Source organism: Mixophyes fleayi, chromosome 3 (assembly GCF_038048845.1).
Source record: "Mixophyes fleayi isolate aMixFle1 chromosome 3, aMixFle1.hap1, whole genome shotgun sequence".
NCBI classification, from domain to species: Eukaryota; Metazoa; Chordata; class Amphibia; order Anura; family Limnodynastidae; genus Mixophyes; species Mixophyes fleayi.
The window spans coordinates 153111456-153137158 of record NC_134404.1 but is presented as its reverse complement, the minus strand read 5'-3'; the positions used below and the strand labels follow the sequence as shown (position 1 = coordinate 153137158).

The 25703-nt window shown below is 38.6% G+C and overlaps 1 protein-coding gene and 1 long non-coding RNA gene across 3 annotated transcripts in view; one reads left to right on the top strand and one right to left on the bottom strand.

Annotated features, from left to right (window-relative positions):
• Positions 1 to 25703, bottom strand: part of COL19A1 (collagen type XIX alpha 1 chain) — a 603039-nt gene that overhangs the window by 38704 nt on the left and 538632 nt on the right. For both annotated transcript variants that reach the window (XM_075202581.1, XM_075202582.1), the window contains exons 45-47: positions 18021 to 18056; positions 17844 to 17888; positions 1517 to 1669 (exon numbers count right to left, since the gene is read on the bottom strand). In XM_075202581.1, coding sequence (XP_075058682.1) covers positions 1517 to 1669; positions 17844 to 17888; positions 18021 to 18056 — 234 coding nt within the window. The remainder of the gene's footprint in view (positions 1 to 1516; positions 1670 to 17843; positions 17889 to 18020; positions 18057 to 25703) is intronic.
• LOC142142799 (uncharacterized) lies at positions 7395 to 11826 on the top strand. The gene is made up of 3 exons (XR_012689335.1): positions 7395 to 7484; positions 8569 to 9745; positions 11079 to 11826. It is a non-coding gene; the product is annotated as an uncharacterized LOC142142799 (long non-coding RNA).

Genomic DNA, 25703 nt, shown 5'->3' with positions numbered 1-25703 from the left:
TATCCTTTTCACTGTTCTACAATTAAATTAAGTTGCAAAATATGGACATCTGGCTGCAAAAAGAAAATTGTCACAATGAACACTAATCATAGACATGGGAAATATATTAAAAGTGACAAGCATCTGAATGCTCACCAAGACAGACAGACTATTCATTTTCAGATTTGACTTCATACTCCCCAATTGTTTGGGTGCGAACAATAAAACATTCCTATGGGACTTCTGGGTCAAGTCACACAGACAGGAAACAGGGAAATATACAACAATATCTTTATTAGAGAGTTGTCTAATACAAGGTCTCTAAATTAGCAAAATGAGAAACCATAAAAATATAAACCAGACTAACAGGTCCCAATAAAGACCAGTTTACTGCTAGACTTCCCAGAACTTTCCCAATCTGTCCGTGATTAATGCCCAAACAATCCAGATGAGATATGATGGAGTTGGACCTCAGGAGCCTTATGCAACCAATCTTCATCAAAGCCAGCAAGTCCAAGAAAAAGTTTGTAGTCCAGTAATCACGATATTCCCAGGCATAATCCTTTGCACACCAACAGCAGATAAGAATCCAACATCAGTGACTTTCAGAAGCAAAAGGACACACATCCCCAGAAGCCTCTCCTGTAGCCTTTTGAAAGGGCCAACATTTCCCACACTGGGAATCCCTCCCTGCAGAGTTATCCACAGGTCTTAGGAAAAAGATTTCCACTGATTGGTAGAGTTCAATGAAGGCAGTACAAAGAGTACTCCTGCCTCAGGACCAAATGAGCCCCCGCTGCTGTTTTCATGCCACAATGTCTGATTCTACAGAGAATATACTATAGGAAGGCATAGTGGCATGGTGGCAGAGTGATTAGCATTGCTATCTCACAAAACTGGGTACATGGGTTAGATCCTACTGAGCTTGTTCTATTCTCCGTATGTTCGCATGGGTTTCTGGTTTCCTCCTCAGTCCAAGAAATATACTGGTAGGTTAATTGCATGAAATAGACTCTAGTGAGTGTGTTTCTGTGTTATGAATGATCAAACATTCTCTGTAAAACACTGCGTAAAATGTTGGTGCTATATCTAGATGCTGTACTAATTGTAAAGTCAACATGATTTGTCACTAGTAACCTTCATCCTATGTTAGACATTCAAAAATACATAGAGGAAAAAACCATACTCAAACAGCTATTTGGTGACTTTAGAAACAAATTCGAATTCAATTTTTGTATTTACTTGCATTTATTTGTTTTCATTTTTTGTATTTATTGTACTTACTCGGAAGCTAAAAAATTAGCTCTATGGGGCATATATATAGTGTACATAGTACATATATTCGGTTGACATTCAATTTAAACATAACATTATTGTTGGGGCCATAACCCTGTTGACTCACATTAATACACATAAAACTCACAGCAGAAGTTAAAATATTTTTTTTTAAATCTCTTATTTGTGTTTTGACAACTATTTTCTCATATTATCATTGTATTCGGACTTAGTCCCTTGATTACATTCAACCATCACTAACCATTATTCCTGGTGCACCTGGTGGTCCTGGATGACCATCATTTCCTGGATGACCTTTATCTCCATGTGGTCCAACAGGTCCCATATCCCCCTTTTCTCCTGGCGGACCCGTTTTTCCTCGTGGACCTTGATCTCCAGGTATACCTGGATCACCCTAAAGATATGGTATAATAATTAACATCTGTGTATAAACAGAAGAGAGCTTAAAATTGCAATGAAAAATACAATATTACTAAAAAAAAGCCCAGGTAAATTAGCAATTTAGTCAATATAATTTCAAAATTGCAATATTAAGATGTTTACAGGTACACTACAAACCTTAAAGGAAAAACAAACAAAGAAAAATCAAAACTAAGCAAACTGCAATCTGTGAAAACATGTACTTAAAGGGAATGGTTTGTGATAAAAGATCATTTTGTATGCGTCTCCTCGCAATTCAATACAAGCCTAAAACAAAACAATGGAAACATGCATGGCTAATAACTAGTGTTGTGTAAAATCCATTGCTTAAAGCTGCAAACCTGCAAATGTTATTGTATTGTGACAGAATTTGAACTTGAGGATCATCTTGAGCTGCACATCCCTATAATTACCTATGGGAACAACTAGTTTCCAGGATATATATACAGTACCAGTTTTGTTGCTGGCAGCTCTTACTGGATTTTATAAGATAACACCTGCAATCAGCTAATGGGTTGGTTCAATAGCATTCCCTTATGATACTGCAGTAACTTATTGACCAACTAGATCTATATTATTGGTTAAACTTTTTTTACATGACTAGACTTGAAAAATCCACAAACAAATGATGTATACATTTCAACTGTCGACTTCTTGTTAAGCTCTAAATTAACCCGATGTAGGAATCTGTATATTTAACCAACAAAATAAACAATGAAAAATTTGAGCTTGATGATTTAAAAATAATATAAAATAAATTACACTTTATAATGTTGATATTTATGAAAACATCATGCTTCAAACACATTTCACCGTGGTTATATGTTCTTATGCTGGTTGAGAAAAATGGTAAAAAAATACACACACACACACACACACACACACACACACTCAAAATGTAGTATATCTAATGACTGATTGTTATTTTCTCTTGAATTTATGTGGAACACTCTGAATATTTTGGGTAACCTTTCAAAGTGTATTTTGTTAACTGACCTGAGTCTGACCTAGGCAATTGACAATGGTCTTGTGAAAGTAGCTAGACTCAGAGACAGATAAAATCTCTGAGTAGTTTGTGCATACTGAGGAGTTAGACTCAGCCAGACCAAATGAGCACAGGCGAGCACTCAGGTCCTCTGAAAATACCAGGTCTCAGGACATTCATAATTTACTTCAAAAGCCCTGTGTCATTTTGGGCATCCATCTAACTTAGGTGAAAATAAAATTCCTAAGGTGGGGGGTGAAGAGCCAGCAAGAAATGGTTTAAAAATCCCTTGTATCAGTAGTACAGTGTTCATTTCTTTGAGGGGGTCTATCACGACTGAAATGTGCCACTCTTTTCAATGTGTACTCCTCACACGCCAATTCCTGAACTGTAAGTAGGGACTCTGGTTTTTATTTCCTATTTTCTGAAACTCAATTGTGCAATTTATTGTATGTCTGTTTATTACCTTTTTGTGAATTAAAGCCCTGGAAATATTTTTCAGATTAAACATATTTTAATCTTGCGTATTCTCCTTGATTCTCTGTGAACTTACGAAGCACAGGGAAGCTCATTCTACATGTATATGTGATGTAAGTGTGAAACATTAATAAGTGGTTCTGGTGAACGCAAGGGCACCATAATAAATCCTTCGTGATGGCAGAAAAGGTGTATTCATTGTTAATTAACTAAGGTAAAATCAGTTATGACCAGCTGTTCAGATTGCTGTATCTGTGGTGTTCGTGACAAGGACATAAACAATTCAAATATCAAAAGGCAGTTTACTTAAACATGTCACATATCTCATTGTAAATAGTGCTTACTACAATGAAAGAATAATGACAGTATGTAGCATTGAGCGGCATGAAAGAATCAATCATTCGTCACCTGCAAATAGTCAGCGCATGTAGTGCCTGGCAGTCTGGGAGGGATGTTGCCAGGATGATGCACAATTTCATATATAAACATGTGGCTCCCAGGGCATGCTGGAACAGTTCCACAATATTAATTGCTTTGCTGCTAACTAATTGTTTACAATGGAGCTAGAGGTCAGTACCTGCTCAGCCCCCCACAAGTGGCCAGCATATAAACATTGCTTGTGATTTGTTGAGCTTATCCCATACATTACTGGGAAATTTCTGCACCCATTCAAAATGCATTGTCTATCAAAGGAGTAATAAATACATTGATTTCTAATTGATTGGAGAGTTTGGGGAGTGAATTGATGATTTATTTCGGGTATTGTTGGCCAATTGCAAGTTCTGAACAAAATTACCCATTGATAAATCTTCCTATAAATGTTAACACATAGGTGAATATAAAAACAAGTGGCACCAATTTATTGTAGGGAATATAAATCAGTCACAATATAGAGATTAAAATCATTATACATATATGATTATAGCTTTAATATTGTGCAAGAAACTCACATGAATCACATTAAGCAAATAGAGCTGCAGAAAGTACATAATCTATGGCAGGGGTGTCCAACCTTTTAGCTTCCCTGGGCCACATTGGAAGACGACGAGTTGGTTTGGGCCGCACGTAAGATACACTAACAATAACGATAACTGATCATCCAAAAAACCATAGAAAACATAGTTAACATATATATATATATATATATATATATATATATATATATATATATATATATATATATATATATGAGAAAAAAAGTGATATATATATATATATATATATATATATATCACTTTTTCTTCAAATCCCCCTATACTTACCTTTCAATTGCCCTGTTCAAAAAAATCCTCTCTAGTTATTATACTATAATCACTTTGTATTGTTTCGATGCAATATTAATAAAGTGCATTTAAGCCAGGCATTGTATATCAGGGTGTCCTGACCAGGCCTGCGGTACCTGACATATACACCACTGTGACCCCAAATTGTGACCTGTTTTGCTAATTACACCACTATGTTAGTTAAGGGATAACAACTTATACTGGGCAAAGAGAATAATATATAATGCCCCATTAGTATTACAAGTAGAAGTATGTAGCAGGGAGATAAGGTCCATGATGCTCCAGAACCAGGTGAATTTTATTCACTGGTCAGCGTCCCTTGAAATAATAAAAAAAATCCCCCTTAACTTACCTTTTAATCAGCTTGTTCTCCTGTCCTCTTCTCTTCTCCTATTCTGTGCTGCTGATTGTTCTTCCCGCGCGGGTGTCTCCTCTGTGCTGCACTCTCCACCGCACGGAGGAGGAGAAAAAGGAGGGAGCCGGAGTACCAGCTGACGTGACCGCGTGACCGCAAGGTAAGTATTTTATTTTTATTTTTTTTTGAAGGATTTTTTTTTTCCATTAACAGTGCTGCCCCCTTGCCACAACCAAAACTACTTCTGGGCCACATTTACAGGCGTGCTGGGCCGCATGCGGCCCACGGGCCGTGGGTTGGACAACCCTGATCTATGGCCTAATCTATCAATTTAACATTTCATATCAAATAATATGTGTATAAATGATCACATGAAAGGACATTAACCAACCTATCATACTATTTATTGTATAATCAAATAATCAATAGAATTCATTTATTTAGGCATATTTTTATATATTTCTGTGCATAGCATTTGTATGTAGTAAATATATGATAACACAGCAGTACAGTATATTTATTCAAAAACATGTTCCCAAAAACATTCAATAAAATATTGTTACATCTCATAAAGTCAAAATCTTTATTTAGGTCTCATAGATTACTATTCATACGCAGCATGCCAGATGGAAATCCTCATTCAGACCTCATGAGGCCAATATATTAAGTCTGTATATCCAATGTACTCCTTGCATAATAGTAGCTTATTGCAATCATTTCCCCTCTGCAAAGGGGAAATCTGGACAATCAGTTAGCTTAACATATTAAACAATTCATGTCCAGCGTGAGCATAATGCCTAGCCGCTGGCAATGTATTTCAATCCAAGTTATCAACAGTACAAGATAAGACCTTCTTTATAGGAGAAGTGCCTAATTCACTAAGGAAAGCAGGCAAAAAAGGAGTATATTTTCTCATGTTACAATGGGTGCAAATTAGTTTAGTATTTTGCACATAAGCAAAATACTGGTGGCTTTTTAATGTAGCGCAAATACTTGATAGCTTAATTTCATCCTTTCCTTAGACTTGCGAACAGTCTTTCTAATGTATAACATTTTAAATGGACACAGAACAACATCTATGAGAAATCTGCTATCACAATTAAAGCTGGGTACACACTACAGGTTTTTCTCCCGATTATCATGCCAATCACATAACCAGACTAAAAATCTCTATAAATGATGGAGCGATGTCGGGCAAATTCTGCAGTGTGTATGTACTCACGACTAGCAGTGTAGGCAGATCTCTATAGCGTTTACAAAGTCATAATCTTTTCAGCCGATAGTTATGACAGATGAAGAGCACAGATCTGAAGGTAAACTGCATATAGTGTGTAGTGTACACATGAATCAGCATTTTTATCAGGACTTCCAGTCATTGGTAAAATTGTTAACGATATCACATTGGGAGAGATTATTAGTAGTATGCACCCAGCCTGTCTCTTTTAATGCTATGCTTGTTTTCCACTCAAGAGATCTGAAAATATATTTCCCATTATCATTTACCAGCAAATAATGCACCCATACATTCAGTAATAGCATCTTTAGGTACAAGCCATGTTAGTCTGCCAGTGATAGGTTTAAGATTATTTTGTTCTTTAGGTTGCAACGCCGATTGTATGGACAATAAGAATTTCTGCAAGATCTTTACTGAGTAAAGAGCAGAGCTAAAGATGTGCCAAGGTTTAGGTATAGCTTTTTTGATTACTGTAAAATTCACAATGAAAATGTAAACACAGAAAAATGTACAGTGAACTAATTCGGAAGACCTGGGAACAAGTATGTCCTTTTTGTACAATTTTAGCACCTCTCAATTGCAGAATCAACCTCACATATCATAACCCCTATAGTTACAAGGGAACTATAGGGAGGGGCTTCCTGAATCACCCCTAGTACTTATATCTCAAGTATTTACCCTAAGTGTATTACAGATTAAGGTGGAGGCACTAACTGCTCAACAATACCTAATAAAAAGGTGTTACAACTATTAGTTTAATGTTGGGCTGGTTAGGGAGAAGGAGACCAAATTATTAAGTGTGGGTGCTATTAATTTAATGTCAGGGCTGTATGATGGGAAATATCATCATCATAATCATCAGCTATTTATATAGCACCACTAATTCCACAGTGCTGTACAGAGAACACACTCACATCAGTCCCTACCCCATTGGAGTTTACAATCTAAATCCCTCATCACACACACACACACACACACACACACACACACACACACACATAGAGACTAGGATCAATTTGATGGCAGCCAAATAATCTACTAGTTTTTTGTAGTGTGGGAGGAAACCAGAGCACCTGGAGGAAATCCATGCAAACATACAAACTCCAAACAGATAAGGCCTTGGTCGGGAACTTATGACCCCAGTGTTGTGAGGCAGAAGTACTAACCACTAGGCCACCGTGCTGCCCCACAAATATGTATATTTATTAAATGTAAATGCTATTAATTAAATGATGTGGCTAATTGGGTGGAAATAAACAAAAAAACTATTGATTTAATGTTTGGCTGTTTGAGGGAGAGGAGGCCTACATTGTTCATTCACTGCTTGACTTTCCAGTAGGTAAATAATAACTACTCTTTTCCAAACAGGATCCCAACGTTCCAGAATCTGGCCAAGCAGCAACAAAGCTTAAGACAGCTGCAGCAACACCAGGTAGTCAAAACTGCATTAAAAAGGTAGGAGATAGCAGCACAGGGTTGAAGAAATTTCCTTGCTATGCCTCCCCAGTGGCGCGCTACTGCTATCTATTCCCATAAAGTTGTGAGATACATGGGGATGGGGGGACGCTAGTGCTCTCTCTTGCTAAAGGCACTAAAATGTCTAGTTATGGCTCTGCCATACTGTTGGAGTAGCCTAATCGCAAAATTGCAGTTACTGATTACACCTAACTTGTAAACTACATAGCAATGTTGTTTTGTTTTACTATAATTGCCTTATCCATATTACTGCTCCTACCATTTACCAACTCTTGTTCATACCTTTCCTGCTTGGTTAAAACAAAAAATGCACCATTTGTACTTGTACTACTACTTGGTGGCGGTGGTAGTAACTTTAACGGTACCGATAACACCGACAGTGACTACCACGAACAGAAAAAACGAAAATGACTTCCCCGACTTAGAATAAATGATGACTGACCTTAAGAATGACACAAGAAGTCCCCGACAGTATGTTAACAAATCATGATCACCAGTAATAACGGCATGTTCTTTGGACGTCATTTTTGGATAAGAAGCGGCATTGGCGCTTTAAAAATAGTCATAGAGAGGTCGCAATTTAAAATGACGTCCAAAGAATATGCCGTTCTTACTGGTGATCATGATTTGTTATCACACTGTCGGGGACTTCTTGTGTCATTCTTAAGGTCAGTCATCATTTATTCTAAGTCGGGGAAGTCATTTTAGTTTTTTTCCATTCGTGCTAGCAACTGTCAATAACACCAGCTCCGGAATTTGTACCGCACCCCTTGGTGGAGCACTAGTGTTACTTGAGACAAGCAGAGGTTGACTCCTGTTGAGTGAAATACAATCCATATCCTGTTGCAAGACCATTCAAGACTGTTCTAGGTGAAGGATCTCAAAATGTCACGAGTAACGGTATCTACAGTTAACTTATAACACCCCAGGGCAATAAAAAGAAAAAAAAATGAAAAACAACTTGTAGGGCTATTCGATACAAGTGGAGTTTCTTAAAAATGGTTTAAAAAATCAAAAAATTTAACAATTTTTTTTTTCCTTTAACCTCAACATGTCTTTTTAGTTTACGTTCAAACAAAAAATAAAGTTTGAGGAATAATTCAACAAAAAGAGATGTCACACGCCGGTCCCATAAACAAGTACCGGCATTGTTACCTTCTTCCTGGAAGCAGTGATCTAGGTTACTACTTCGATATCAAGGCTCTTCTATATTTAGTTCTGCGCATGTGCTGCCTGTTACCCTCACTTATTACCTCCTATCTGTTCCCAATGGTGCTTAGGATTTTGGAGCGCTATTTAAACCTCCCATGGTCCCTCTGTCCAATACCTGTTCTTCGAGTTAAATACTCTCTCTATAGGACTTGCGCTGCTTCCACGCTGGGACTACCGCTGTAACAAGTAACTCACCTGTTGCTAGAATCATCATTCTCAGATCAGCTAGCTCAACACCACTGCTGCCTCTACGCTACGACTGTCGCTGTACCAGTAACTCACCCGTTGTTGTAATCACCATTACGGATCAGCTAAGTTCTCCTTCCTTATTATTTTGCATATTGAACTGTCGCTGTAACCAGTAACTCACCTGCAGTTACAATTGTCATTTATGGATCAGCTAAAGTTCTATTCCATGGCTGCCCCTGTTTGAACTTCCGCTGTATCAGTGATTCCTCGGCTGTTACTCTGAGTTACCATTCTTGGATCAGCTAGTTCTATCTTTGTTATTGTTATCTGAGCTGTTGCTGTATCAATGATTCTCCTGCTGTTACCCTGAGTTACTAATTGCAAGCCAGATAGTTCTAATCCATCTTCATTGACTATCTGAACTGTTGCAGTATTAATAATTCTCCTGCTGTTACCTTGAGTTACCAATTACAAGTCAGCTAGTTCTATCCATCTTTATTGACTATTTTGAACTGTTTCTGTATCAATGATTCTCCTGCTGTTACCCTGGGTTACCAATTACAAACCAGCTAGTTCTAATCCATCCTCATTGATTGTCTGAACTGTTGCTGTATCAGTGATTTTCCTACTGTTACCCTGAGTTACCAACCCGTTGTTTCAAGCTCCACCATTTATCTGTCTATACTCATTTGGGAGGCCGCGACCTGCAGGATAAGAGCAGCGAAGTCCATACCTCCTTGCGGGGGTCACTGGCGAAAACCCCCTACCCTTTAGACTCTGCGATCCTGAGTGAGTACTACTCACTGACAGAGAATAGAGATCCACTAAATATTCTGCAGGTACGTGACAATAGAACGCTTTGGCTAGAGGTTCCAATGTTGTGTGTGAACCGAAATGCAAGAATTGTGTTCATTTCTAACTGGAAATATATATAAAAACTGGACGAGCCCTCCATTAAATGCTCTTTTGCAGGTTCCCCACATTTACTAAAGCAGCTTTGGTAAATCTCATTTGGTCTAAGCTGTGTCATATATTTCTGTAAATTTCTGTACTGTAATGACAAACTTTTGATTTACGACATGACCCTTTCGAGAATTTGAACTCAGTCACCACTCTCTAACACGATAATTGTTAAGTGTCCTTTGAGTTACACATAAAATAAATGTGTAGGGTTACCAAAGAGCCAAAAAATAAAAACCCTTAAATACCCAATGGATTGTGACTGTTGAGCAAGCTGTAATCCTCAAAATCATAGAAATATTCAAATATAATTCAATGTGTTAAAAATAAAAATAGTGCAGAAGGGTGTTTAAACGGTTCCAACGATGCAGACAGAAAGGAGCTTTCAACTGGGCGTTTTGCACAATAATCAAAGTTAGTTTTATTATAACTTCTGTACCTAAAAATCTTTATTCCCTGTCCAAACTTTACTACATGGCTGAGTATTTTCTAATTAAGCACCTGCATCTGATAGCAATGTCTACAAGACAAAATGTATATACTTGGTTTGTGCAACCAATCAGGTTGCACTTAACAGTAAAGAAGTTTCCTTCTGATAATATATAGTGTGAGCGTTTTGATAGATTGCTAGAATAACGAACATGGTGGAGTGACGGTTAATGTATAATGATAATACATACTCTATCAACAACTGTGAATTAGATTATATTTATCACTCTCTGCCATTACTAAGAACCAAATGTAAAGTGATTCCCTTTACATTTATCTTCCCATTACATTTATCTGGATAAAAATTGTTTATTCAAAGTATCCCTACCACTCATGTATATTAACAATAATTATAGCATGATAGTATACCTGAGTGGTAGGAATACTGTATATCTTTATCCTTGGTGACCAGTGATAAAATAATATATTTATCAATTGTTCATATTGTATGTTTGTCACTAGTTTTCTACTTTTTTCCTCACTCTTTGTTACTCCTGTAAGATATTACACTGCGCAAAATATGAATTAAATTATTGATGGGAAAGTTATTTAATGCTAAGGGCTCCTTAATTGGTAGCATATATATTTTTAAATGGCCAGGAAATGTGACAATAATATGAGCCTTATTAAACACTTGGCAGAAAATAGTCTCCATGCTCTTTTAAAAGATCACTAGTCCTGTCAGTGACAGCTTGGGCATTCACTATATGCTTTTTTCTCTAGTTTGATGAAGAACCCCTTTGATGTGAATGCAGAGTCTTCAACAGAGGACAGTCTCTGGGTAGTGTAGAAAAGGCCTGCATTTGGTCCCACTATTAGGCCCATATCAACTGGTTGTAATAAAATCTTTGTATTGACCAAGCCTCCTTCTGAGATTGGATATGTGACGTCCGGATACCGGAAGTATGGAGGATGTGTAGGACGCACCGAGATGTAATTGCGGCATTATATAAAGAAGCATTTATTTTGATGGACTTTATGAGCCTTGATAAAGACCCTCGGTTTGGGGAGAAACACGTTGGCTGATTGTGGGATTCGACGATTGAACGGAGGACAACGGTAGTGAAAACCATCTTGTTGTTGCATACCTTTTCATCTGGTTATGTACTTTGAACTCTGTTGTTTCCTTTGTTTTTTGGTACGTGTCCCATTATACTGATTTTCCAATATAGTATGGATATTAAACTTTTATATATTTAATGCACTAGATCTTCTCCTTTTTTTTCCATTGTCATTTCTCCGTACATGTGGAGTACTTATTGGAGAGGGTATTGATTATGACACATTAAAGAACGACCAGGATAATTTTGAGGATGCGTTATATCTCTTGTGCTAAGTAAGCATCCAGCCATCTCCTCCTGGATGTCCTCACGCTTTCTTAAAATTAACATCTCCAAAACTGAACTCATTGTCTTTCCCCCACCCAGACTCTCTTCCCACCATAACCTCTCTATCGTTGTTAACAACTCCACTATCACCTCTGTCACCCAACTCCGCTGCCTGGGAGTCACTCTCGACTCCTCTCTCTCTGTTGCCCCCCACATTCAATCCCTTGCACAAGCCTGTCGCTTCCAACTCCGTAACATTGCCCACATCCGTGTCTTCCTCTCTCAAGATGCCACCAAAACTATCATCCATGCTCTCATCATCTTCCGCCTCGACTACTGCAACCTCCTCCTTACTGCCCTCCCCTGCTCCCACCTCTCCCCCCTCCGCTCTATACTCAATGCAGCTGCGAGACTCATCTTCCTCTCATGCCGCTCCTCCTCTGCCTCCCCTCTCTGTCTTGCCTTACACTGGCTCCCCTTCCCCTTCAGAATCCTTTTCAAACTCCTTACCACCACCTACAAGGCTCTCTCCCAGCCTACTGCCCCTTACATCTCTAACCTCCTCTCCATTCACACTCCCGCCCGCTCTCTGCGCTCGGCCAATGATCGCCGCCTCTCCTCCACTCTGATCACCTCTTCCCACTCCAGAATCCTAGACTTCTCCCGCGCTGCCCCTCTTCACTGGAACGACCTCCCTCGTTCCATCCGTCTCTCACCCAATCTGTGCTCCTTCAAGCGGGCACTTAAAACTCACCTGTTCCTCAAGGCCTACCAACCAGCCACTTAACCTCTCATCTCTTCTGTTTCTCCCCTGGCCCCTTTTTTCTCTCCCCTTTGCTTCACTGGCTCCCTTCTGTGCCTGATTTTTTTACCCTCCCTTAGGATGTAAGCTCGTATGAGCAGGGCCCCCCTTCCTTTCTGTCTCCATACCTGTTCTTCCGCTCCGTCTCTACTGTATTTGCCTGCCTGGAGTTTCTGGAGTACTGGTACTTTGTGTTTATTGTTCTGTACTGTTTTACCCTGTATAGTCTACTGTTCGTACTGTGTACGGCGCTGCGGAAACCTTGTGGCGCCTTACAAATAAACAATAATAATAATAATCCATAAGGGGTTCGTTTGGATCACACATGATTGCTGGGTTATCCTTTTACACTCTGGGTATCCATGGTGGAAGATTGAAGATAAAATCCTGCATGGTGGTGGAAGTCACTTTTAATGGGACGAATTATTGACATATTACGCTATGTTATGTTATTTCTGTTTATTGGACCATTGAGTGCTTTCTAGGTGTTGCTGTGTTACATCTAGCCATACCCATTGGAGAACATATTAGAATTGTGGTTTCCTGTTGTGCTAAGAAGGGAGCGCAAGTGTATGTATGAAACTTCTGTATACATATTTATATTTGAATATTGGTGGATATTCTATCATCATATACAGCTGTGTACCTTAGTGGAGCACCCTAACAGAATTTTATTGATTTGTACTTTTGATATTTATTCCCCAGAAGTTTTATACTTAGAAGACCCATCAAACAAACCGTAATCTTTCTGAGATAAAGTTAAAATAATAATAAGAAAAAATATGATACTTATTCCAATGTGATGTCAAAAGAAAGTCCTCTCTCTCCAGAGGAAAAAATAAAATAAAATTTACCATGGTAAATTAAAAATAAATAAAAAATTATTACAGACACAATGGATACAGCCCATGTTGGATTGGCCATGAATGGACGATACCTCTTTATATAAGGTGGTTTAATATTATGCTCTTGCATTAAAAATGTGCTTTTTGATATATTTGCTTTATAGCAGAGCTGTTACAGTTAAGCCATTATAAATGATTGTATGAGTTGTACACTAAAATGTTTTGGGGATATAATCCCCAATTTTGTTTTACAGCAAACATAAAAATGACATGCTTGGTTACTGGCAGAGAAAGCTTCCTAGAACTGTACATAACATATGAAAAAGGAAACCTTTACTGCAAAATTTTTGATCTATAACTGACCATTTCCTGTTTCTAAAGTGATTAATTATCGGTGAAGCAATTGCAATGTTTTTTTATTCCACTTGGAAGGCACTTAAATGGCAAACAAGCTTTTGGTTTGAGCCTTTGTGGTGTTTTATGTCCCACACAGAACATTGTGCTCTTACCCCAGTGATCTATAGTTCATTCTGTCTTTATGGAACGTTACATTCAGTCAACAACTTTGTTATTGCCGAGCTCAGTAAAAAAAAACAAACCTGTTTCATAGTTCTAGATTTTGTCAGCTTTTACTTGTGAATAGTTTCTGAATTGCCATCCAGCTGCAAAGTAATGGTTATGTTTAGCTCTGGATGGTCCTATAACAATAAAATAAATACATACACAAATAAAAATAATAACAATCAAAGCATAGAACTCATGCAGGGCAGTACACAGGGAACAATTTTTTCCTAATATTAGTGACTTAATAAGCTTCAATTTAAGCTGCACTGTAATATCTACATGGGTAAAGGCAGACACTGGATTATGTTTACATCACAAAGACACCAAAGGGGTAATTGGAATTTTGTGGACTTTTCAAATCATGTGTACTGCAGCAGGGGCAACATAGGCAAACCAATGGGGGGGTTCTTAGTGCCTGGAAACCCCCCTCCAAGCCTGGGGCACTCTAACATTGAGGTGGCTGGACCCAGCTCCTGCTTCACACAGCTCTGCTTGAAAAGGGAGAGCTGCGTGCACCTAACACTAGTGCACGCAGCATTGCCCATGCATATTATGGGGATAGGAAGAGTTGGAGAGCAACCAAACGCTGTTTAAAATTATAGCCACGCGCCCATACATGCTGGTCACTCCCACTGGCGGCATGGTGTGGAAACCCCCCTCTACAAATCCTGCGTTTGCCCCTGGACAAGTATGGCACAGCTTCAGATGTTAATATGTAAATGAGTTATGAGAGTAACCACTGGATTCATCCTGCATAATTTGCTGGATCATCTAGAAATGTGTTTGCCAGTGTAATGAAGCCACAGATCTTATTGGTGTATTCCACAACAATCAATGACTTTATGTTCATCCGCATACTACATATGTTCATTATGTGGCAAACATGTGACCACATCACAGAGAAAATACCTGCACATGCTAAAGTCTCATTTATCGCTAGTCTTCCGGTAGATGATGAGCAGAGGTAGATACTAATAATATTGGCCCTGTATTTTGACCCCATGAGAAATATAAAATTGGACAAATGACACTTGTTTAAAGATAATTTTGATATCCACATGTATAAATTCATCTATGAAATATTTTCTTAAATAAGCACTGCTATTGTATATTTATTTAATAAATTAAAGCCCTTATCCAAAATCCCAGTCTGACAGTCCCAGTGCACAGACAGACCCACACACATTATACAATTTACCACTGTATGATATTTACACACATTATGAAGTTGCACAGCAGTTTAAAATGACGCTAGGCCAACTTTATTCCACAGTAGGCAGTAAAAACATTTTAGCTTTTCCAAGCACAGATATATATAGTGCATGTTTTAAGGATTTTTTTTAATCACTTACATTTGGAAAATGTAAGTGAATGGAATTTTACAATGAAGACTGTAGGGGAAGTGACGGTATGACATACCAATTTATACCAGCCCAACCCAACCACTGGTTTGAGCACCTTTGGTGTAGGCTAACAGAAAGGGTGGCACATTGGTTAGCATTTCTGCCTCACAGTACTAGGGTCATGAATTTAATACAACCAGGGACCTATCTGTGTGCAGCATGTATGTTATCTCAGTGTTTGCATGAGTCTCCTCTAGTTTCTCCAGTTTGTTCCCACAGTCCACAAAACATACTGGTTGGTTACTTGGCTACATATCAGTTTCCTACCAAGAAATGTATATATTGTAAAAAAAAATTAAATAAACATTTTTTTTAAATGCAAATAACAAAATATAACATTACTAAATCCGTAAAATAGTTCTACATTTTTCAACTATTTAATATTCTGTGTAATGATGATAAATACACACTCAGAGTGGGAAGCCTGAATCTCATGCTAAACATTTTGGCTTTAAACCTACATTAAAATCACCTGTGGCTATTTCAGTTGCAGGCAGAGATCTGCAAGTTTGATATTTTTTGATGAGGCAAGGAGTATTTATTGAAGAGAGTACTGTGTACAAAGGCTAGCAGAACCACAGCCACTAGGGATACACAAACACTGCTAATTACACATGCATCAGCGTGCTCAATGTCATGAATTAATGAGTCATGAATTGGAGCCCAGGGAGTCACTAAGCTTTCTAATTTGGAGCATCCATCTCTACCAACTTCATTGTCAATAATGAAAGAAATCAGACAACTCAAACAACACTTCTTTAGGAAAAAAAATAAGCTCAACAGAAATAATACTTGAAAAGTCACTTTAAAATTACACTAATTAAATAGAGCACTTTCACATTAATTTAAAATGGTAGCTACAAACTGTCATCTAATGAGATCACTTCTCCTGGAATTGAACATACAAATTATTCACAGCAGGTTTGCATATGAACAGCATGATGTTATTTGCTGAAATTTACCATTGCATGAATTTAGTTTCAATCAACAGGCTCATACGGATCTTCACTTGCACCACATTGTATTTCCTTTCTATAAGTGCAGTGTATGTAACAAAGATTTTGGTGAACATTTTAAATTCTGCAGAATAATATACATGCATACATACATATATACACACAGACACACGATGATAATTAGATTAAGGGCCTAATTCATTAAGGATCTTAACTTGAGAAACTTCTTATTTCAGTCTCCTGGACAAAACCATGTTACATTGCAAGGGGTGCAAATTAGTATTCTGTTTTGCATATAAGTTAAATACTGACTGTTTTTTCATGTAGCACACAAATACTTGATAGCTTATTTGTACACTGAAATTTAAAGTTGATATTTGTGTGCTACATGAAAAAACAGTCAGTATTTAACTTATGTGCAAAACAGTATACTAATTTGCACCCCTTGCATTGTAACATGGTTTTGTCCAGGAGACTTAAATTAGAAGTTTCTCAAGGTAAGATCCTTAATGAATCAGGCCCTAAGTCATTACTACATACGAGGGCAGTTTCAATTCTAAAAAAAAATCGCCAGGTGGTGTCCCGGAACGGCCGCGAGACACTACACAGCGATTTTTATTAGTGAAAGTAATGTTCACTTGTGCTCAAGCCCCATACAGGTGCGAGCAAAAGTAAACGTTACTTATTACCGCATAAATGGCAATAAAGCGCGGCCGCGATGTTCTCAGGCACATCGCAGCCAATCGAATCTACCCCATGGAGTGAGGATACTTCAAACAATTTACTATGTGGCATTAGTTGCAGGTTAACTTCAAGACAAGCCACTGGATGCACTGCATGTGAGTGGGTGGAGTCAACACAATTTTGGCACACACATGGTTAAAATAAAAACAATTTACTTGTAATTGTGTAAACAGCAATAAAGTTATCTGAATTTTCACCTATATTAGCTACAGTGGGCATATTGTACATTAATTCAAATAGAGATATGCAGTTTATTGTCATTGGCAAAGCAAAAGCAATGATGATGTATTCACTTTTCATTCATTGATGTCCAAAGATGATGATTATTTAAACATTTGAACTGTTATTTTTAATTCTATTTGGTATACTATGGGTTAGATCAGTCATGGGCAACATGATATTTTCAGGGACCTCACAAGTGGTACTTGGCTTCCCAAAAGGGTCTGATATCACCATTATAGACAATCAGGGGGTGAGATGATGCATTCTCATGGTCCAAATAATTAATTAACCTGTTGCTACGAGAAAAAGCAATGAGAAAACTTGCTAATTACCTATGTTAAATCCACTGCACTCACTCTGCGACATTAAGTCGGAAGAATACCATAAATGGGATATGACTCCAGTTATGTCAATATGAGTGCCACATGCTGCCTCCACAACTATACATCATATTTATTAACAGTGTAAGCTTATTCCAAATTAATATTTTCCACAATGATAAAAGTAATGTGTAATCCCTGGTCAACACAGAAAATGCAACGCACTAATACTGCTGTGCCATTGCTTTCAATTGACAACGGTCTAAATAAATATTAACACAAAGAAAATGTTTTAAAAACCTACACGTTCTCCTTTTGGTCCTCTATCACCTGGCCGTCCTGGATTTCCCTGAAAAATAGAGAGTAATTTGTTCAAAATATTTTGGAAAAGTGAAAAAAAAAACAACTTGAAGTCTGCAACAGAAATGTTATTGTTTGTTCGCTGAAGTTATTACAAGCAATGAAATTAAACATGACTCACCGGTGAACCTGGTAATCCATCATTTCCGTTTCTTCCCTAGAAATGATATATGGAATTTTAGTCGTTGAATTGCATTGCATAGCTGCACATGAGTTTCAGATCATCAGTTCTCCTTCCTCATCAAGCTTTGAAAAAGTGCACACTGTGTACCAGTAAGGGTGATTATAGTGGATATTTATCAAAGTCTGGAAGTGGCAACACTGATAGAAACCAAGCTCAACAAACAACCTAAAATGTATCAAAAATTTTTATTTTTTTATTTATTTTGATTCAATTTGTTACTTTGCCCAAAAAAAAAAGAGCATACACGCCGTAGCCCTGCTGTAATATATTCCAATTTACTTTAGAGGCATATGTACTCTTATATGTGACAGAAATTATAATATAACCATTAATTTACCATCAATTACAAATGCACTAATGTAGCATTTACAAAAAAAAGATCTAATTTATACATGCTAAATATACAATAAAATTTTGATTTAGCCCTAAATATTTGGGGCCTGATACTAAGTGGAATACATGTTGGGCTTAATGTACACTTAATAAAGGTCTCCGTAAAAATAATGTATTTTTGTGAACATGCCATTACTGTCCTGTCTATGTTAGACCTCCCCCATTCCGCCTCTCCAGTGGTGAGGAGGCACAAGTGTCAGATGCATGCAAGTACACACGTGTGCTCTCTTTGTGGGCACGCACAGTGTAAATTTACACAAACGGGTTTATGTCCATCTCAGCATCAGGCCCTATGTTGTTAATAAAATTATTTTAATTAATAATTATATAGTATGTGTCTTAATATTCTCTATATACACATTTGTGGTAATTTGAAAACTGTAAAACACCCACAATTTTGAGGATTGTGTGGACATGGAATACAGAAGATATATATTCACAAATGATACATACATATGGCGCTGCCTTCACGCACATTTGGATAGAATGATGGATTGACAAGTCTTGTCTCTATATCGGGACCGTGAGGAGTGCATATGGAAACTTGAGATAGTCTGTGGTGAGGGATTGCGGTGATTCCAAACTCATTTTGATTATTTGCTTTTCTCACTGTTTTTCCGGTACGAGCATAATTGTTTATGTATACAATCATTCATATTAAAAAGATAATGCGCTAGATTCTTCCTTTCTTTTTAATTTTGAATATGTGATGTCGCTGGTGTTATCCGGGGACGAGTGAAAGATCCATCTGACCTTTAAGGGCTTGATCATTTTGCTATACGTGCGTGAAGGCAGCGCCATAATATGTGATGCCACTGGTACAACCCGGGGACGAGTGAAACATTCGTCTGTCCATTAGGGGCTAGATTGCGTCTTTGCTCTAGTAAGCATATACCCTATAGGGGCCTCATCTAGAGGGAAGACACAGGTGTTGTGTGGATTCTTTATCTAAGCACGGGCACTTTGTAATCTATATTTTATTATTATTTTGATTTGTCAATCTACTACACTATCAGTCTCTTTTGTGTTGTATAACTTCATATTCTAGAGAATTATACAAGGGCATTGAATCCATTTGTCAATCCATCATTCTATCCAAATGTGCGTGAAGGCAGCGCCATATGTATGTATCATTTGTGAATATATATGTTTGTTTTGTGAAGTATTGGTGATACTTTATTGATACACACCAGGCTGCATATCTTAGTGGGCCGCCACTGTCACAGATCATTGTTTTTTCGTATGGAATACAGAAGAGGTTAGCTTGGAGGGGAACAAAGTTCTTGCATATCATGGAGAAAGCCGACCAGATATGGGTATATTGGGGACTGCCAATGAGTATTTGGGCTTGCCACATTAATATGCTTATCTGCATGCAAATACAAGAATAAGATTTAGTTTTGTGGGACAATATACTCTAATGAACTTTACTGGGTGGCGTGGGTGCAATTGTGGAGAGGTTTCCATTTCTAATACATAAACATGTAAAGCTGAAATAAAAGATATCTTTTAATTGCTGTTCATTATTTAAGACATAAATGAAGTTCCAACTGGACATATTTTAGATTCAACAAAAACAATTACAATTTGTTTTATGGGAAATTTTCCAATACTAATATTAGAGAATAAAAAATACTATTTTTACATTTGTTGACATACGCATGTGTAGCACAAAGATGAACAAGACAAAGATGAATGGGGGTAGGTTCCAATGTACATGCCTGACTTATATGGGTGTATTAGTTTATAAAAAAAATGCTCTGAGGCTTTGATTTTTCTGTGTTTGAAATATACACATAATAAAATAGGATTTTTAAACGTTAAATCCTTTTCTCCTAATCCATTGGGGATCACTGGAGACATTAGGGTACAAAGTGCAGTTAGCAGCACAGGCAATTTAAACATTTGAATTTAAATTGTAGCTCCTCCCTTCCATACAGAGCACTTGCCAGAGCAGTTACTTGTTAACTAAGCCCCAGAGTAATAAAAACACATGAACAAGGAGAGGAGAACAACTATGTCCTCCCAAAACACCAAACAGACAAGGAGCATGTGAGGATACCGAGTTTAACGTAACCTTCTGGGCCACACAGCTGGCCTACCCGGTACCTATCCAAGGTTCAACATCACCTAGGCAAATATCCGAAAATAACACAATTAAGTTTATTTAACAAAATGGTAGTACAAAACAGCAACACGGATGTAAATAATAATAACTTGCAACAAATATCACTACAGTCTGGCATGGACAACATACAGGGTATAATAAAACCACTTCACCAGTATCCTTGTTACTTTCAGGGACTGCTGCCTCTCTCCTTTAAGACTACCAGCAAACGTAGTGGCCCAAAGTAACTGTCACTCCGCTTTCGGCAGACACACAGCTCCCCAAGACCTGGAGAGGTAGATCAGGGTACGGCAGTGCTCAAGGGACCGATTGTCCCTTTCCTGTCAGGGGCAGAGATTAATATATCTCAACGCCAGCCTGACCTCAGCTATCACTCTTAAGTGAATGCCAATTTGATGTCCTCTAGAGCTCTCTTTTAAACCCAGAAATATCCTCATCAGCAATTCCAGGACCGACCTGATTGGTCCTTTCCTTTCTTTACCTTTTCACAGGTAAACATACAGACCAGGAGATAGCAGATGAATCATTCCTGATTTAATTAGGATCAGATATTGTTGTGTGGCTATACAGTAAAGTGTGTTTAAACAGTGATTAGGATCCAGACACCTTTACATTTAAATACACAATGCCTTCCTCTGTAATTAAACCTAGAGATCTGTCTGTAGACCCATTTCCTATGCTAGCACACTTAGATCCACAGCTAAATGAAGACAACCCCCTGGTGTGATGTCGATTCATACAGGACTGGTGGACAATAACCCTTTTGCCTAGACTAAAATAATGGACTAGTCTGCATGCTAACGATGCAAGCCGGCAGTTATTTTACTACTTTCAAAATAGAATACACAAGCTTAAATATGACTGATAAATATGGGGAACCAGATGGCTGGAAAAAGTATATGTTTTGTATGTTTTTATAGTCCGCAGTTGACAGGTTGAGGTGATATTAATACCTCATTTCCCCACAGAGGACTAGAGCATAAAGGGTGGGCATCCGGTGTCAACCAATAGAGTAAGAGAAAAGCATTTAAACATAAAATATTATTTTCACAAGCATTATAATGGGCAAATGTAGTACACCCCAAAGCGGCCCTTACAGGTGGGTATGATCGGTAGAAGCATCTCTAGGTGCAAATACATTAAATATATAGAATGTGGGAAATGTATGAACTGAGGACGAAGATGAAGTTTGACGTGACTGCTCAGCGAGGCCCTGTACTATGTAACTCACAAGACCGACACAGACCTGGTGGAGTGAGCCCTGAAAATTTGTGGCACAGGTTGCTCTGCTTCCCTGTAAACCTGATGGATTGCCAACATATTCCATCTTGCAATGGATACCTTGGATGCTGGCTATTCTCTCTTTTTGGCTTCATAGAGAACCAAAACACTTTCCGTCTTGCAAATATCATCCTACAAACAGGGGTCCTCAAAACCCTGACAACATTAAGAGAACCCTCTTCCTCTGTAGGCCTACCCCAGTCCAAGACCTGAATCACTATGTCTTTGTTAAGATGAAATCTGAAGAGTGGAATATAAGAGGGGGATTCTTCCAGGAAAAAGCTGCCAAATCTTTAAGTCTTCTAGCAGTTAAAATAGCTAAAACAAAACCGTTTTCCAAGTCAGTAATTTTAACTACTTCATTAAAGGTTAAAATGATGAATGCTGCAAAGCATCTAACGCCAAACTGACATCCCATTGAGCCATCGGAAAAACATAAGGAGGATGTATAAACAATACTCCCTGCAAAAATTACTTAACGTCTTGTGCCTTGATGGTGATTGAGGTATGTCATGTCTGTGACACTGTATGACTGTATCTTTATTGCTCTTCCCTGCAACACATGTTCTGTGCTAACTAGAGCGCATAACACTGCTCACAGTTCTAACATGTTTAGGTGGAGTCTTGACTGTTTCAGAGTCCAAAGAACCTGAGAACGGGTGTAAAGAATGACAGCAACCCTGAAGGCTGGGATCTGTAATCATCAGAGCCCACTCACAAATTTAGAACAGGCAACATTTGCTGAGGTTATACTTCTGAGTAAGTGAAGCACCCTTTTGGGAAAAAATAATCACTTGGCTGGATAGACAAATAGGGAGTTTGTTCCATTTCTAGATGAGTTTCCTCTAAACTGAGGAAAGTGGACCACTTCGAAGGTCGAGACCATGTTACCCAATACCCTCATGCATAAATGTATATAAGTCTGTGTGCCAACAGAAATTTTTAAAAACTCTAGGACAGAATTTTGTCAGACTGTAAGAACACCCTCTGTTTCTAGGTATTGAAGAAAATCCCTAGAAAGATCATCTGTTGTGACAGTGATAATTTTTACTTTTGCAAAATGAGAATCCACTCATGGGATTCTAAAGTCTGTTCAGTCTCATGCACATGGGTGTGAAGCTCGGTTGGTGATTCGGCTTTGATTAAAAGATCGTACACTCCCCTGGACAGCAGCAGAGCCACCATGACCTTGGTGGAATAAGCCCGAAATTGGTAGTGGTGGGACTAAACAGCAAACCTGAAGAAAACCTGAGAAAACAGTAGTGCTCTTTACATATAAGAGCATGTAGATATGCATCCTTGATTTCCAAAGACATCACATACCTGTTCATTTCCATGTTGTTCTCTACAGATCTCCAGGAATTCTTGAAGTGTTATACTCATCTGCTCCACAATCCATGCGCAGCCGGCCACCTGTCACTTCCGGGTTGTGGCAGCGCCAATAATGTAACTTCCGGCGAGGAATTCAAAACTCCGCCTGTCCTCTGTATTTAAATCGTGCTCTGACACAAGCCCTGTGTCAAAGCAACAGGTTACACTCCCGACTCTTATATCTGCTCCCTGTGTTCCTTCCTGGATCTCCTGTGACCTCCTGGTGTACCTGACCCGGCTTGAACAGACTACACTATTGGATTATCCTTTGGCATGACGGACAGCAGCTATTGTGTACTAGACTCAGCTGTACCTTATCTACCCTCGGAGGAATCTCCGCTGTACATTTGTCTACGGCCACAGGTACCTTTCCAGTATTACCTTGCTGCTTGTCTTTTCTATCTATCCCCCACGTTTGTACGCTTAAGTCAGGGCCGCGACCTGCAGTTTCTCAACGGCCAAGCCCATCCTGCCTTGCAACTTTTTAAAAATAACTTATGTCTCTACTGTGGCAAATCCGGATATATTCTCAATCACTGTCCTAAGAGAGAGCCTAACCGATTCAGGTTAGGCATATCCGAAATCTCTCCACATGATACTAACTTTTCTATTGAAGTTACCCTGTCTCTCTGATTGCCGAGTTCCTCACAGTGCTTATTGACTAAGGAGCTGCTGGGAATTTCATGCCTGCTGATATTGCTAAAATGCTCTCCGTGCCTACAGTTCCCTTTCTCCAACCCTTTGCTATCATCGCCATTGATGGCAGCAAGATCATGGGCGGGTTCTATTAAGACTCGCACTGCGCCCCTGATTCTGCGAGTTGGGGCTCTACATACCGAATTCATCTCCTTCCTGGTAATCTCCAAGACTGTCAATTCTCTGGTGTTAGGTCTCCCCTGGCTTAAGTCCCAGTCTCCGGTTCTGGACTGGAAATCAGCCCAAGTACTATCCTGGGGTTCCACCTGTCATTCCCAATGTCTACAAAAGGTCCTTCCGCTTGTTCTAATACTTCCATTTGGGATATTCTGGCTCAATATGCCAACTTTACGGGTGTGTTTTGTGAACAAGAATCTTCCAAACTACCTCCTCACCGTCAATGGGATTGTGCCACAGAATTGTTACCTGGGAAGTGTCCTCCACGGGGTTGTATATATCCTCTTTCCTTGCCTGAATCATAGGCTATGTCAACCTATATTGAAGATAATTTGAAGAGAGATTTCATTCAAAAATCATCTTCCCCTGCGGGTTCCGGATTCTTTCTCGAAAAAAAAAAAGATAGGGGTCTTCCCCCCTGCATCGATTATCGGGGTTTGAATGCAATCACTGTAAAAAACAGGTACCCCTTACCTTTTAACTCTCAACTCTTCGATAGAATTAAAGGAGCTCCCGTGTTCACGAAACTAGACATTTGAGGCGCCTATAATTTAATTTGAATCAAGAAAGAGGACAAATGGAAGATGGCCTTTAATACACATGATGGTCACTTTGACTACAATGGAATGCCTTTCGGCTTATGTAATGCCCCAGCAGTGTTCACTTCACGAACGAGATCTTCCAAGATTTACTTTATCACTCAGTAGTAATCTATTTAGATGACATCCTTAGCTTTACCCCTGACCTAAGAACCCACCGTGAACATGTTTCTATTGTTCTGAGGCGACTGCAACAGAATCGATTATTTTGTAAGCTAGAAAAATGTATTTTCGAATCCCATCAGCTTACTTTCATGGGTTATATTGTTTCCGGTTTAGGACTCCAAATGGACCCAGAGAAACTCAATGCTATCCTGAACTAGCCTCAGCCTTGAAGCCTAAAGGAACCCAAAGATTTTTAGGCTTTACCAATTATTATGGACAGTTTATTCAGGGATTCTTGTCTCTAGTTGCTCCTGTCACAGCTTTGACCAAACGGTCTGCTAACTACAAGGTTTGGTCACATGAAGCAATGGAAGCCTTTTTTACAGCTTAAAAAGGCCTTTACCTCTGCCCTGTTCTTCAGCAACCAGATACTTCTCGGACTTTTGTTCTGGAGGTAGATGCCTCTTCTGTTGGGATTGGGGCAGTTCTGTCCCAGAGATCTTCTACTGGAAGATTCTTTCCCTGTGGATTTTTCTCCCGGAAACTGTCCTCTGCGGAAAAGAATTATGGAATAGGTGACCGTGAGCTGCTTGCTATGAAACTGGCCTTAGAGGAGTGGAGACATCTACTGGAAGGAGCTTCCTTTCCTATAACTATTTTTACAGACCATAAGAACCTGCTATACCTCCAATCTGCTACTTGTTTAAACCCATGACAGGCAAGATGGTCTCTATTCTTCTCTGGCTTTGATATTTAGATCACTTTCAGACCAGGAGCTAGGAACACCAAGAAGAGATGCTCTCTTGCGTTCCTTGGACGCCAATGATCAAGAAGATCCCGTAAATTTAAAACCTATTCTTGACCCTAAAT